The sequence below is a fragment of the Lepidochelys kempii genome, chromosome 7 (genome assembly GCF_965140265.1).
Source record: "Lepidochelys kempii isolate rLepKem1 chromosome 7, rLepKem1.hap2, whole genome shotgun sequence".
Taxonomy (NCBI): Eukaryota; Metazoa; Chordata; order Testudines; family Cheloniidae; genus Lepidochelys; species Lepidochelys kempii.
Window position 1 is genome coordinate 125091494 of NC_133262.1, and position 15219 is coordinate 125106712.

The 15219-nt window shown below is 61.0% G+C and overlaps 1 protein-coding gene across 1 annotated transcript; it reads right to left on the bottom strand.

The window, feature by feature from the left end:
- Window positions 1-1315: 1315 nt before the first annotated feature.
- On the bottom strand, window positions 1316-8022 carry LOC140915399 (neurotensin receptor type 1-like). Its single transcript, XM_073354987.1, has 2 exons — window positions 7408-8022; window positions 1316-3779 (listed from the first exon to the last, which is right to left on the bottom strand). Exons 1-2 carry the CDS (start codon window positions 7790-7792, stop codon window positions 3466-3468), a joined length of 699 nt encoding a protein of 232 aa, XP_073211088.1. The 5' UTR covers window positions 7793-8022; the 3' UTR covers window positions 1316-3465.
- Between the last annotated feature and the right edge of the window lie 7197 nt (window positions 8023-15219).

Here is a 15219-nt window from a genome sequence, read left to right on the forward strand (position 1 = left end):
CTAAACCTCCCCCACTGCAACTTGAGACCATTACTCCTCGTTCTGTCATCTGCTACCATTGAGAACAGTCTAGAGCCATCCTCTTTGGAACCCCCTTTCAGGTAGTTGAAAGCAGCTATCAAATCCCCCCTCATTCTTCTCTTCTGCAGGCTAAACAATCCCAGCTCCCTCAGCCTCTCCTCATAACTCATGTGTTCCAGTCCCCTAATCATTTTTGTTGCCCTTCGCTGGACTCTCTCCAATTTATCCACATCCTTCTTGAAGTGTGGGGCCCAAAACTGGACACAGTACTCCAGATGAGGCCTCACCAATGTCGAATAGAGGGGAACGATCACGTCCCTCGATCTGCTCGCTATGCCCCTACTTATACATCCCAAAATGCCATTGGCCTTCTTGGCAACAAGGGCACACTGCTGACTCATATCCAGCTTCTCGTCCACTGTCACCCCTAGGTCCTTTTCCGCAGAACTGCTGCCTAGCCATTCGGTCCCTAGTCTGTAGCTGTGCATTGGGTTCTTCCGTCCTAAGTGCAGGACCCTGCACTTATCCTTATTGAACCTCATCAGATTCCTTTTGGCCCAATCTTCCAATTGGTCTAGGTCCTTCTGTATCCTATCCCTCCCCTCCAGCGTATCTACCACTCCTCCCAGTTTAGTATCATCCGCAAATTTGCTGAGAGTGCAATCCACACCATCCTCCAGATCATTAATGAAGATATTGAATAAAACCGGCCCCAGGACCGACCCTTGGGGCACTCCACTTGATACCGGCTGCCAACTAGACATGGAGCCATTGATCACTACCCGTTGAGCCCGACAATCTAGCCAGCTTTCTACCCACCTTATAGTGCATTCATCCAGCCCATACTTCCTTAACTTGCTGACAAGAATACTGTGGGAGACCGTGTCAAAAGCTTTGCTAAAGTCAAGAAACAATACATCCACTGCTTTCCCTTCATCCACAGAACCAGTAATCTCATCGTAAAAGGCGATTAGATTAGTCAGGCATGACCTTCCCTTGGTGAATCCATGCTGGCTGTTCCTGATCACTTTCCTCTCATGCAAGTGCTTCAGGATTGATTCTTTGAGGACCTGCTCCATGATTTTTCCAGGGACTGAGGTGAGGCTGACTGGCCTGTAGTTCCCAGGATCTTCCTTCTTCCCTTTTTTAAAGATTGGCACTACATTAGCCTTTTTCCAGTCATCCGGGACTTCCCCGGTTCGCCACGAGTTTTCAAAGATAATGGCCAATGGCTCTGCAATCACAGCCGCCAATTCCTTCAGCACTCTCGGATGCAACTCGTCCGGCCCCATGGACTTGTGCACGTCCAGCTTTTCTAAATAGTCCCTAACCGCCTCTATCTCCACAGAGGGCTGGCCATCTCTTCCGCATTTTATGATGCCCAGCGCAGCAGTCTGGGAGCTGACCTTGTTAGTGAAAACAGAGGCAAAAAAAGCATTGAGTACATTAGCTTTTTCCACATCCTCTGTCACTAGGTTGCCTCCCTCATTCAGTAAGGGGCCCACACATTCCTTGGCTTTCTTCTTGTTGCCAACATACCTGAAGAAACCCTTCTTGTTACTCTTGACATCTCTGGCTAGCTGCAGCTCCAGGTGCGATTTGGCCCTCCTGATAACATTCCTACATGCCCGAGCAATATTTTTATACTCTTCCCTGGTCATATGTCCAACCTTCCACTTCCTGTAAGCTTCTTTTTTATGTTTAAGATCCGCTAGGATTTCACCATTAAGCCAAGCTGGTCGCCTGCCATATTTACTATTCTTTCGACTCATCGGGATGGTTTGTCCCTGTAACCTCAACAGGGATTCCTTGAAATACAGCCAGCTCTCCTGGACTCCTTTCCCCTTCAAGTTAGTCCCCCAGGGGATCCTGGCCATCCGTTCCCTGAGGGAGTCGAAGTCTGCTTTCCTGAAGTCCAGGGTCGGTATCCTGCTGCTTACCTTTCTTCCCTGCGTCAGGATCCTGAACTCAACCAACTCATGGTCACTGCCTCCCAGATTCCCATCCACTTTTGCTTCCCCCACTAATTCTACCCGGTTTGTGAGCAGCAGGTCAAGAAAAGCACCCCCCCTAGTTGGCTCCTCTAGCACTTGCGCCAGGAAATTGTCCCCTACGCTTTCCAAAAACTTCCTGGATTGTCTATGCACCGCTGTATTGCTCTCCCAGCAGATATCAGGAAAATTAAAGTCACCCATGAGAATCAGGGCATGCGATCTAGTAGCCTCCGTGAGCTGCCGGAAGAAAGCCTCATCCACCTCATCCCCCTGGTCCGGTGGTCTATAGCAGACTCCCACCACTACATCACTCTTGTTGCACACACTTCTAAACTTAATCCAGAGACACTCAGGTTTTTCTGCACTTTTGTACCGGAGCTCTGAGCAGTCATACTGCTCCCTTACATACAGTGCTACTCCCCCACCTTTTCTGCCCTGCCTGTCCTTCCTGAACAGTTTATAACCATCCATGACAGTACTCCAGTCATGTGAGTTATCCCACCAAGTCTCTGTTATTCCGATCACGTCATAGTTCCTTGACATCACCAGGACCTCCAGTTCTCCCTGCTTGTTTCCAAGGCTTTGTGCATTTGTATATAAGCACTTGAGATAACCTGTTGATCGCCCCTCATTGCCAGTATGAGGCAGGAGCCCTCCCCTCACAGACATTCCTGCCTGTGCTTCCTCCCGGTATCCCGCTTTCCCACTTACCTCAGGGCTTTGGTCTCCTTCCCCCGGTGAACCTAGTTTAAAGCCCTCCTCACTAGGTTAGCCAGCCTGCTGGCAAAGATGCTCTTCCCTCTCTTCGTAAGATGGAGCCCGTCTCTGCCCAGCACTCCTCCTTCATGGAACACCATCCCATGGTCAAAGAAACCAAAGCCTTCTCTCCGACACCACCTGTGTAGCCATTCGTTGACTTCCACGATTCGACGCTCCCTACCTAGGCCTTTTCCTTCCACGGGGAGGATGGACGAGAAGATCTCCTGTTCTTTTTGCAGATACAGACTAACACGGCTGCTACTCTAAAGCCTACACTGTGTCACACAGACTGAGCCATGCACCACAATAGTGACCGAAACGCCTCACAACAGCAAACACGCCGCAAACAACTCAGCAACAGATTTCCACACAAGAGCAACAACGGAACAGCGGAACTGCTAGCTAGTCAGCTGTTACACCAGCTGCAATCCCTGCTGCAGTAAGCCTCCACTTGGTCCCCTAGCACCCGGGAGGAGGGGAAAGTGTGCAAGCACGAATGCATGTGCACCAGGGTATCTCTCACACGATTGTGCCAGGACATTGTGAATAATGCATGGCTTTCTCTATTGTGCACAGGCTGTGTTTCCACTGGGCAAGGCTCATGGGCCCGCTCTCTTCCCACAGGAAAGGAGCTGTGGCTCACTGGGCTGAGAATCTCTGGAGGATTTGCTTTGCTCCCCTTTCATGGAATTTAAGGTCCACAAAGATCTTCCAGTCCTGGGCACTTGCCCTCCCGACCTGACACAGGAGCCTTGCAGTTTCTTACTGATCCAGGGCAGGAGTGGGGGAGGCTCTCGTGGCAGGCGTTGCGGAAGGAGGCTGAGGAGATGCAGAAGAGGAGGGGGTCCAGGGCACTGTTGAGGTACCAGAGAGGCAGTGAGAGGTAGGTCTTCAGCCAGGTGTAGAGCACCAGGATGCTGGTGCTCCAGCTGTGAATGTAAACGTGCATCAGGGATGACGCCGTGTCGGGGAAGTTGCAAAAGAAAAACGCAGCCACCACAGCACCTGCATGGAAGAGAGGAGAGAGATTAATGCCCAGCCGCATAGCACAGGGCTCCTTGCATAATGGGATTATGCAACCATGGAGATGACCATATCATTGTCCCTCTTTTAGAACCTGATGCACAGTTGCACCCACAAACTCAGATTTCATTAAAAAAATGTCTCTCTCTGCCCTTTTGGTTTCAAAGTAAACTTTCAAAACGTGACCCAACTGTGACCAACACAATGACACCTGCCTGAGTCTGCAAAGAGCCTGAAACCACAGCTCTGGAAGAGAAAAATTACACCTTGTTTATCACGATGAACTTCAAAATCACATTTCCACTTGAATATTTTTAACCTGCTCTTGTCGCAGTTAACACCTCAGCTCACTATAACAGAGAGATCAGAAAGATGGTTTAATTTCCCTGTTTTTTCAGTATTTCTTTTGTACATGTGACAATGCTTTCTGTATAGGTAGTGTCACTATGTCATGTAGAAACAGGGAAGAGAAAAACATTTTAGAAGTAGGAAAATGGGATGTAAATCGGCAGAAATCAGCCAAGTGCTAATGGGCAGAGAGATTACTCTTAAAATGTTTTTTATGTTTACTGGATTTCATCTTGAGGGGTTCCTTGAGATTTTAACCCTCCACACTCAACCATCTCACTGCTGATCGTTAGAAGAATGTAAAGTAAATAAAATAAAAACTAAACAATAATAATCTTGCTTCTGTCCTTGCTTTTAAACAAGCTAAATAAGCAAGCAAGAGAATGTAAGGGAAAGCACAAGGCTGCACCTTTCAGTAACAAGAGAAGATAAGGGGCTAATCGAGCAGCAGGAAGGTGTTAAGAAAAGATGCAAAGTCTGCAAAGAAGTGACCCTGGACACAAGTAACCCCGCTCCTTACCTCTCCCACCAGATACAAAAGAAGTGTCCCATCACCCCCAGACCCCCAGAACGGAACAGGACCATACACTGGAAGGGTGGTACCAGGGGAGGGGCACTGCAAATATAATTCAGTTTGCCAAGAAGAGGGAGGGGGAAGAGGGAGCTCTGTCGGCGTGGGGAGCTAGGGGTCAGGAGAAGGAGGGGGTTCCAGCAGCGACTAGAAAACCAGCTGGGGGAGCGAAAGAGGAAAACTCTATCAGCGTATAGCGATAGCCCGACTGTGTGAAGGGCTTTGGAACATGCTTGTTTGGCCCCAGTAAACCCATCCCATTGCCTGCTGACTGGACTCTGGACTGTTATGTTAAGTAAGGGTGGCAATACCAGACCAGCTCTCAGAGTAGCAGCCGTGTTAGTCTGTATTCGCAAGAAGAAAAGGAGGACGAGTGGCACCTTAGAGACTAACCAATTTATTTGAGCATCAGCTTTCGTGAGCTACAGCTCACTGCATCCGATGTGGCCACTGAATGCATCCGATGAAGTGAGCTGTAGCTCACAAAAGCTGATGCTCAAATAAATTGGTTAGTCTGGAGGACAGTTCCTGGAGGACAGGTTCCTGGAGGACAGGTTCATCAATGGCTATTAGCAAAGATGGCCAGGGACACAACCCCAAGACTCTGTTTGCCAGAAGCTGGGAGTGGACGACAGGGGATGGATCACTCGATAATTGGCCTGTTCTGTTCATTTCCTCGGAAGCGTCCGGCACCGACCACTGTGAAACAGGACACTGGGCTCGATGGACCATTGGCCTGATGCAGTCTGGCTGTTCTTATGTCCTGATACGAGCTCAGGGGCCATGAGCTGCAGTCAATGTTTCCTGGGATGGGGAATGAGGAATTCAGCCTTCCTCCTCTTGCCCTGCCCAGCTGAGGGCGGGATGGGGAGATGCAGCCCCTCCCAGCGCTGCGATCCTCAGCTGCCTCCTGTGCGCCAACCCCCGAAATCAACTCTCACAACTTCCCTCGGTGCCGAATGCCCCAGCAGCCGTGCCCAGCTACCCCAGATCTCTGCCTGCCCCTCCCAGTTGCTACAATGCCACCACACAGAAACCTGCAGCACAATGAAAATCCTGGGGCAGCGTACAATGAATGATTGATTAACCAGCTGTACGGATTGCACTGGACTGGGCAGAAGGGGGCAGTAAGGGAGAGAGGGCTGGGGGAGCACAGCCACTGAATTCTGGTGCCTGCCAAGCGATTCCAGGGTCCCTATCGAATAGTTTAGGTCCAGCATGCTGAACGAGCCACAGGGCCTTGGTTATGGATGGGGCCGGGCCAGGCCATTAGGGAAGTAGACAGGTTGGGACTGGACCCTGCGATGTGGCTCAGCCCCGGCCCCCAGGAGGGATGAGCCCACCGACAAGGGAGATTTGCATAGAGAGTGTTCACTGTGCTTGGCACAGAGGCTGCCTGCCGCTGGGACCGACTCCATTCGTGGCTGCAGGAATTCTTTCCTGCAAAGGGAGCTTGAGGGAACTGGCAATCCCCACTAGCGGCCAGCATCCCGCCAGGCCAGGGCGCTGAGCGAGCCAGCCACCTGCGGAGCACAACCCGGGAACGGAACGCGCAGCTGGAAGGAGTCAGCGGCATCTGCTCAGCCGTCTGGAGGGGTCTGACGAACAGTGGAGACAGGAGGGTCTGTTTGTTCCGGAGGCGCTGGTCACAGTGCCATAGCATAGGTTACACTGGGCTTTGCATGTGGACTGTGAGCTCCTGGGGCAGGGAGCACGTCTCCCTGTGTGTCTGTACCACACAGAGCCAGGTCCAGCGGGCCTGATCCCGACTGAGGCCTGCGCTGTTCATGCCACAACACTAAGAACAGCAGTGTCAGGATTGCACTTCCTGCGGGGCAGATGGGACCGGTGCATCAGCGGCTGACGCTGTCGGGATGACTCTGCTAGGAGCATGTATTGGCTTGACCTTCTCTCCCTGCAGGGGCTGGTTAACTCCTAGGTGCACCCTGGATATTGGATGTGGCAGTCGGATTTATGCAGCTTTTCACCCCTCCAGTTTGTTAATACAAATTATTTATTTTACTGATTAAAACGAGTCTCAAAGTATGGTTTAGCTTTTCAAAGGGGCTGGAGGAGGTGCAGGATACCCTCCCAGGCCCCCCACATTGCCCCAGGCCCACTGGACCATCCCAGCCTCACTGGACTGCCCCAGCTGCGCTGAACCGCTCCAGGTGCACCAGACCACCCCAGGCCCAGGTCCACTGGACTGCCCCAGGGGCAGTGCGTGGGGCAGTACACGATGTGATAAAACAAGCAGGATGTGACGCTGCTCTGTGTATGTGGGTGTGATAATACATTGGATCGAGCCCCAGGTCTGCCACTGACTCCTGTGACTTGGACAAGTCACTTAGGCCCAGATATTCTGAAAGTGGCCTCTGAGTTTGGGGCTCGGTCTGAGCCAGCTGGGGCCCGACTTTCAGAGGTGCCGAGCATGCATCCTGACCGGGGGCTCCGGGTATGCGGCAGCTCTAAGTATCAGGCCCCAGGTGTTCAGAGGTGGCCTCTTAGAACTTGTCACTGGGGATGAGAGGCCACGTCTGGAAGCGTGGGGTCTTTCCGCGGCCCCCCCCCCCCGGCCTCCCCACCTGTGAAATGGGCTGAAGACATGCCCTGCCCCAGGAAAGTGCTGCAGGGCCCTGGGCCAGAAGGCGCTGGGGAAACACTGAGCGCCGTTCAGAGGCTGTCACTCACCCATGAGGTGCCGGGCCTTCCTCTCCGACAGAGGCAGGCTCCCGGGGGGCTGGTGGACCTGTGCAGAGAAGCCCCCTGAGCAGGGGTGGGTCAGGCCCATCTCCTCCCGCTGCCGGCGGGTCTGGCTGAGGTGGCGGAAGATGAGGAGGTGGAAGGTGACGATGGCGGCCAGGGGGAGCAGGAAGCAGAGGACACTGCGTGCTTCGATGATGCTCTTGTAGATGGCGTACGGCTCGGGCTCCAGCATCTCGCAGACCCGGCGGGTGGAGGTGTAGTCCAGGATGCAGGCTGACGCCTTCCCGTAGACCACGGTGAGGGGCGCCGAGCTCAGGAGGGCCAGCAGGTAGGCCATGCGGGACCGCCGCAGGCCGGCCGTGGCCCACATGGGGTGGCAGATGGCCGCGTAGCGCTCCGCGGTGAAGGCGACGATGGTCCAGCTGGCGGTGGTGCTGGGCCATGAAGCAGAGCTTGCAGACGGCGTCGCTCAGGGCCCGGGGGCCCCGTCTGTCCGCCCCCCCCGTCTGCCAGAAGGAGCAGTCCCGGGTCCCCGGCACAGTGAGCAGCATCAGCACGTCGGCCGTGGCCAGGCTCAGCAGGTAGAAGCGCCCGGCGCCCGCCCTCATGCGCCCGCTCCGCAGCAGCGTCAGCAGGCTCAGCCCGTTGGCCAGGAGCCCGAAGACGAAAAGCAGGCTGTAGAAGACGGTGACGGGGATGGCCACGTAGTCGGGCTCCTGCTGCTGGGCGCCGATCAGGAGGAGCTGGGGGTCTGGCTGGGTCGCGTGGGCCCCCGCGGTGCTGTTCCCGGCCAAGTGGTTCTGAGCAGTCAGGTACCCCAGGCAGTCGCTGGCCGCAGCACCCAGGGGCTCAGAGCTGTTGGTGCTGGCGCTGGGGGCCATCCAGGCAGCCGGGGGGCCCTGGGGAGCCAGGGGGCCTCACCAAGGAGCTGGGTTCACTCTCCAGGGCCAAGAGAACTGCAGAAGCAGCTTCAGAATCCGACCCCCCTCAGCCGAGCGCTGTGTCCTGCCTCCGTGACGGGGGAGAGCAGGGAATGCTGGGAAGGCGCGGGAGCATCAGTGAGTGCCCCGGGGTGGATTCGGGGCAGGTTTCTCCTGGTCCAGCCTGACTCCTAGGCTCTGCAGCAGCCGGCCCCTCGAGGGAAAGCAATGAGCTGTCATGGTTTGTCTCCCTCCCTGCAGAGGGGCCCCGAGGGGCCGGGGGGGGGACGGTTAGGTGGCTTCACCCTGCCCACCACCCTGAACACCAGGCCCCTTCCCAGCCCTCCCAGACGCTGGCTGCTCCCTCTCTCCTGCAGGAGGGGCTGCTGAGGGAGGCAGTGGCAGGGCTGGGGAGAGGACCCAGGAGTCCCTGGCCCCAGCCCTGCCCACTAGCCCACGCTGTCTCAACGTTGGGGGCTGGGGAGGGCGGCAGGCCATGGTGTGCCATCCACTCAGCTGCCTGGGTGCCGCTGTGCCCCCACGGCGGCAGACCCCTGGCCCCGCAGAAGGCGGCTGGAGAAGGATCCCCGGAGATGCAGCAGCTCTGACTGATCAGCCCAAGAGCCAGGCAGCCGGGATACAGGGAGGTGGGAACAAAGGGGGGAGGGAGGCTCCTGGGCTGCACCCCCTGGCCCCTCACCATGGCCAGGGGAGGAGCACTGGTGAGGGGGGGCAGGTCTGAGAGCCCAGCTCCCGTCGGTAGGCCCAGCCCCAGGTCCCAGCGCACTGGATGGCCCCGCAGCGAGCAGGCTCCCCTGGGCAGCTCCCCCAGCAGGGAGCACTCTCCCTGGGTCCTGGCCCTCAGCCCCACAGTGCCATCCACACCACGTCCTCTCTGGGGGCTGGAAGTGTCCGGGAAACATAGCGACCCCCACCCCACACCCCTGGGCTGCAGCTGCTGCCAGGGCGAGGCTGTTCAGGGCGAGGGGCAGAGGCCTGCCCACCCATGCTGACCTGGCAGGGCCTGGCCACACCAGAGCCAGGTGTGTTCTTGGCACAGGGCAGCGGACGCGGCATGTGGGTTTGTGACGCGGGTTAGCGGCAGGCTTGTGCCCCTAAGGCTGCAGGCCGCGTTGCTGGGTCCGCGCTGCTCGTGGGCCAGAGCACACCTGGGTTCGCAGAGCAGCCCTGCCCCGAATTGGTGGAGGTGGGGCTGGGCACGGGTCCCCAGGGGCGCCCGAGGAGCCGGCTCTGCCCTTTTCCTGATACAGGGAGGGCACAGGCCACCGCCCCTGGGTCTCCCCAGGTTGTCCCTTGGCACATCCTAGCTGGGGGAACCAGGATACTCAGGGCTCCCTGCACGACCAAGGGGGGACCTGGCAGCACCTCCCCGGGCTAGCGGGGAGAATGACTTTCTAGGAAGCTGCTCCACAAGGAGCTGCCCTGAGCAGAGGGCCCTTCCCCCTGGGGCAGATGGAGGGGCTGCTGGGGCACACCCGGCCCCCTCCCCTCCTCCATGCCCCCTACTGCCAGCCTTCACCCCCCCACCACAGCCCCCCCCCGTGTGCTTCTGGGGCACACCCCTCCCCTTCCCTCCTCCAACCCCCCCTACTGCCAGCCTTCCCCCCACACACACACCACAGCCCCCCCCCGTGCTTCTGGGGCACACCCCCTCCCTTCCCCTCCTCCACCCCCCCTACTGCCAGCCTTCACCCCCCCACACACCACAGCCCCCCCCCCGTGCTTCTGGGGCACACCCCCTCCCCTCCCCTCCTCCATCCCCCCCTGCTGCCAGCCTTCACCCCCCCACCACAGCCCCCCCTGTGTGCTTCTGGGGCACACCCCTCCCCTTCCCTCCTCCAACCCCCCCTACTGCCAGCCTTCCCCCCCCACACACACACCACAGCCCCCCCCGTGCTTCTGGGGCACACCCCCTCCCTTCCCCTCCTCCACCCCCCCTACTGCCAGCCTTCACCCCCCCCACACACCACAGCCCCCCCCCGTGCTTCTGGGGCACACCCCCTCCCCTCCCCTCCTCCATCTCCCCCTGCTGCCAGCCTTCACCCCCCCACCACAGCCCCCCCCCGTGCTTCTGGGGCACACCCCTCCCCTTCCCTCCTCCAACCCCCCCTACTGCCAGCCTTCCCCCCCCACACACACCACAGCCCCCCCGTGCTTCTGGGGCACACCCCCTCCCCTCCCCTCCTCCACCCCCCCTACTGCCAGCCTTCACCCCCCCACACACCACAGCCCCCCCCCGTGCTTCTGGGGCACACCCCCTCCCTTCCCCTCCTCCACCCCCCCTACTGCCAGCCTTCACCCCCCCACACACCACAGCCCCCCCGTGCTTCTGGGGCACACCCCCTCCCTTCCCCTCCTCCATCTCCCCCTGCTGCCAGCCTTCACCCCCCCACACACCACAGCCCCCCCCCGTGCTTCTGGGGCACACCCCTCCCCTCCCCTCCTCCACCCCCCCTACTGCCAGCCTTCACCCCCCCACACACCACAGCCCCCCCCCGTGCTTCTGGGGCACACCCCTCCCCTTCCCTCCTCCAACCCCCCCTACTGCCAGCCTTCACCCCCCACACACACCACAGCCCCCCCCCGTGCTTCTGGGGCACACCCCCTCCCCTCCCCTCCTCCATCTCCCCCTGCTGCCAGCCTTCACCCCCCCACCACAGCCCCCCCCGTGCTTCTGGGGCACACCCCTCCCCTTCCCTCCTCCAACCCCCCCTACTGCCAGCCTTCCCCCCCCACACACCACAGCCCCCCCCGTGCTTCTGGGGCACACCCCCTCCCTTCCCCTCCTCCACCCCCCCTACTGCCAGCCTTCACCCCCCCACACACCACAGCCCCCCCCCGTGCTTCTGGGGCACACCCCCTCCCCTCCCCTCCTCCATCTCCCCCTGCTGTCAGCCTTCACCCCCCCCACCACAGCCCCCCCCGTGCTTCTGGGGCACACCCCCTCCCCTTCCCTCCTCCAACCCCCCCTACTGCCAGCCTTCCCCCCCCCCACACACCACAGCCCCCCCCCGTGCTTCTGGGGCACACCCCCTCCCCTCCCCTCCTCCATCTCCCCCTGCTGCCAGCCTTCACCCCCCCACCACAGCCCCCCCCGTGTGCTTCTGGGGCACACCCCTCCCCTTCCCTCCTCCATCTCCCCCTGCTGTCAGCCTACAGCCCCCCCCCGTACTTCTGGGGCACACCCCCTCCCCTCCCCTCCCCTCCTCCATCTCCCCCTGCTGTCAGCCTTCACCCCCCCCACCACAGCCCCCCCCGTACTTCTGGGGCACACCCCCTCCACTCCTCCATCCCCCCCCACCGCCAGTGTTCACCCCGCACCTCCCCCATCCCCCCCTGCTCTGGGGCGCCCCCCGCGTTCTAGCGCCGGGGACCTCTCGCGTGCACCCCCCGCCCGCCTATCCGCCCCCCCCGTCTGTCCGGCACCCCCCGCCCGCCTATCCGCCCCCCCGTCTGTCCGCCCCCGCCGTCTGTCCGGCACCCCCCGCCCGCCTATCCGCCCCCCCCGCCCGTCTGTCCGCCCCCCCGTCTGTCCGGCACCCCCACTCCGGGGCGCCGGGTCCCCCACTCACCTGTGCGGAGCCTCGCGGCGCTGCTGGGAGCCGGGCTGGGGTCTGCGGCGCTGCCAGGCGGCGGGGCGGGGGGCGGCTCCTGCCCAGGGACCTGCCCCCCGCCTGCCCCCCACCCAGCCGGGCCGGGGCTGCCGCTCGCTGGCCGCCCCCCGCTCCGCCAGGCACCGTCCGCCGGGCTCCCAGGGCGCAGCCCGATCCCCGCAGCCCGGCTCCGCGCTCGGGGCGCAGCGACCTGGGGCCCGGGAGTCGGGACAAACAGGCCGAGCCTAGGGATGCTGGGGGCAGCCCAGAGCACCGGGGGGCAGGACCCCGGCCAGCGCCCCGACCCCCTGGGCATGGGACCCCGGCCAGTGCCCGGCCCTCCTGGGCATGGGACCCCGGCCAGCGCCCCGACCTCCCTGGGCATGGGACCCCCAGCCAGCGCCCAGCCCCCCGGGCATGGGACCCCGGCCAGCGCCCCGACCTCCCTGGGCATGGGACCCCGGCCAGCGCCCGGCCCTTCTGGGCATGGGACCCCCAGCCAGCGCCCCGACCCCCCTGGGCATGGGACCCCGGCCAGTGCCCGGCCCTCCTGGGCATGGGACCCCGGCCAGCGCCCCGACCTCCCTGGGCATGGGACCCCCAGCCAGCGCCCAGCCCCCCGGGCATGGGACCCCGGCCAGCGCCCCGACCTCCCTGGGCATGGGACCCCGGCCAGCGCCCGGCCCTTCTGGGCATGGGACCCCCAGCCAGCGCCCCGACCCCCCTGGGCATGGGACCCCCAGCCAGCACCCGGCCATGAGACCCCCAGCCAGTGCCCGGCCCCCCTGGGCATGGGACCGCCGGCCAGTGCCCAGATCCCCCTGGGCATGGGACCCCCAGCCAGCACCCTGACCTCCCTGGGCATGGGACTGCCGGCCAGTGCCCAGATCCCCCTGGGCATGGGACACGCAGCCAGTGCCCGGCCCCCCCTGGGCATGGGACACGCAGCCAGTGCCCGGCCCCCCCTGGGCATGGGACCCCCGGCCAGCGCCCAGACCCCCCGGGCATGGGACACGCAGCCAGCGCCCCGACCCCCCTGGGCATGAGACCCCCAGCCAGCGCCCAGACCCCACTGGGCATGAGACCGCCAGCCAGCGGCCGGCCTCCCAGGGCATGGGACCCCGGCCAGTGCCCGGCCCTCCTGGGCATGGGACCCCGGCCAGCGCCCCGACCTCCCTGGGCATGGGACCCCCAGCCAGCACCCAGCCCCCCGGGCATGGGACCCCGGCCAGCGCCCCAACCTCCCAGGGCATGGGACCCCAGCCAGCGCCTGGCCCCCCCCTGGGCATGAGACCCCGGCCAGCCCCCGGACCCCCCAGGCATGGGACCCCGGCCAGCGCACCGACCACCCTGGGCATGGGACACCGGTCATTGCCCCCCTCCCCTGGGCATGGGACCCCAGCCAGCGCCTGGCCCACCCTGGGCATGGGACCCCCAGCCAGCGCCCAGACCCCCCAGGGCATGGGACCCCAGCCAGTGCCGACCCGGTGCGTGACCCCAGCCAGCGCCCCGACTCCCCCGGTAATGTAGCACAATAGCAGCCTCTGCCCTCTCCCCTGCACTGGCAGCCACAACGGTCCCAGCTGGCAACAGCGCCCTGCAGCAACAGAGGGGGCAGAAATGCACCTGGGAGCACCAAGGGGCAGCAGGCGGCAGAGGGAGCTGGGGCTCCCTCCCTACACCCGGGCTGGCGTGGTGTGACGAAGTGGGACTGTTCTTAATGTTTCCTCTGAATAGTGTGGGGGTGCCTCAGTTTCCCCTACGCAGTTCTTAAGTATCTGGGGGTGGGGTAAGGGTGTATGATCGTTGCAGAGCCCTAGAGGGCAGGTGTGTGCAGGGGTCTGGACACAGACAATGGCCGACACCCTGTTTCCTGGCAACTGATGTCCTGGCCTTTCCCCCCCCCCCCCCGCAAGGTGAGAGCTAAAGGGCTGGAGAACAAAGGAATCCGGTGACCTCCTGGCCCGGGAAAGGGACAAAGCCCAGAGGAGGAGGGGCTGGAGGGAGTTTCAGTTTGGGGCTGGCTGGGGACGAGGAGCGAAGGGCAGATGTGGTTGTCTGGCTCACTGCCCCCCAAAAGGGACCCGGCTGAGGGGTCTGGTTCTCTGCACCTGCAAGCTCTGTTTTAGACCATGTTGCTGTCGTCTACTAAACCTCTGTTTCACTGGCTGGCTGAGAGTCACGTCTGACTGCGAAGTTGGGAGGCAGGACCCTCTAGCTTCCCCAGGACCCCGCCTGGGGGGACTCGCTGTGGGAAGCGCTCGTCCAGGAAGGAGACGCTAGCACTCATGGAGGGTAAGGATGGCTTCCATTCAATGGCTAGACAGGCATGTCAAGAGCGGCCTGCAGACGTTTCCCATGAGGCTGGGCTATCACTGAGGCATGGGAAAGAAGAGTCACTTACTTTCCCCAGAAAGTCAGCGGCGCTCCTGCAGGGTGCAGCATCTGGAGCCTGGGGCAGCCCCAGTGCTCTTGGCAGAGATCGGAAAGATGAACAAGCCGACAATGATATTGAGCAGAAATGTCACCAGCGCGATCACATTTCAACGATCCCAGTGCACACCATTAGAGGTTGATTTATGCTTGCCTGTTGCCGTGATGCTCTGAGGCCACAAAGAAATCCAGTTGTGTCTCGGCATAAGACAGTCATTCAAAGTAACAGAAACAAAGGGAAACAGTTCCAAGTGGTAATTTTAACCCGTTGATGGGGTCATTGTTCATCCCCGTTTCTATGGTAATGACACCACTTGACAGCTCCACATCGTACGTCATCGTAAAGCAGACGAAATAAGCTTTCAAGTGACATAGGACGTGCGTGTAGAGGGTAAACTATGTCGCCCAAATCGGTGGAATCTGCTCGTCTCATCCCAACGGCATCAGAGCCGGCAGCCAGTGACAGTCGCTAATTTTCCTCCAGGCCTGTGCTGGGCTGTCACGGGGGTGTACTCCCCGCTGGGGGTCCTCCTTGTGGGCACGTCTGGGGAATAGCTCCGCTCGGTCCGATTCCCGTCTGGCTCTCGTTCGCACAGCGGCCCCTCTGGCATTCCAGGAGCTGCCATGCTCCCTCTTTGTGGCTCGGCACCGCGGCCCCCTCACTATGTGGTTCCCCCTTTCGGATGATCTGTCTCAGGCCATCTTCCGTTCTGCTGCCCAGACTGCATCACTTCCCCAGCGGCGGGCAGAGGAACCTGGCCTGCTGCTCTGGGTTCCAGCTCAGGGACCCTCAAATCAGCAGCTGGGGTTGGCTCCATCCCAAACCTTGC

What these genes read in the sequence shown, in the direction of transcription:
- LOC140915399 (XM_073354987.1), bottom strand. Translation starts at nt 7,792, where the DNA reads ATGTGGGCCACGGCCGGCCTGCGGCGGTCCCGCATGGCCTACCTGCTG. An exon ending in GAAGGCCCGGCACCTCATGG is followed by an intron (nt 3,780 to 7,407) that starts GTGAGTGACAGC and finishes TCTTCCATGCAG; the next exon opens with GTGCTGTGGTGGCTGCGTTT.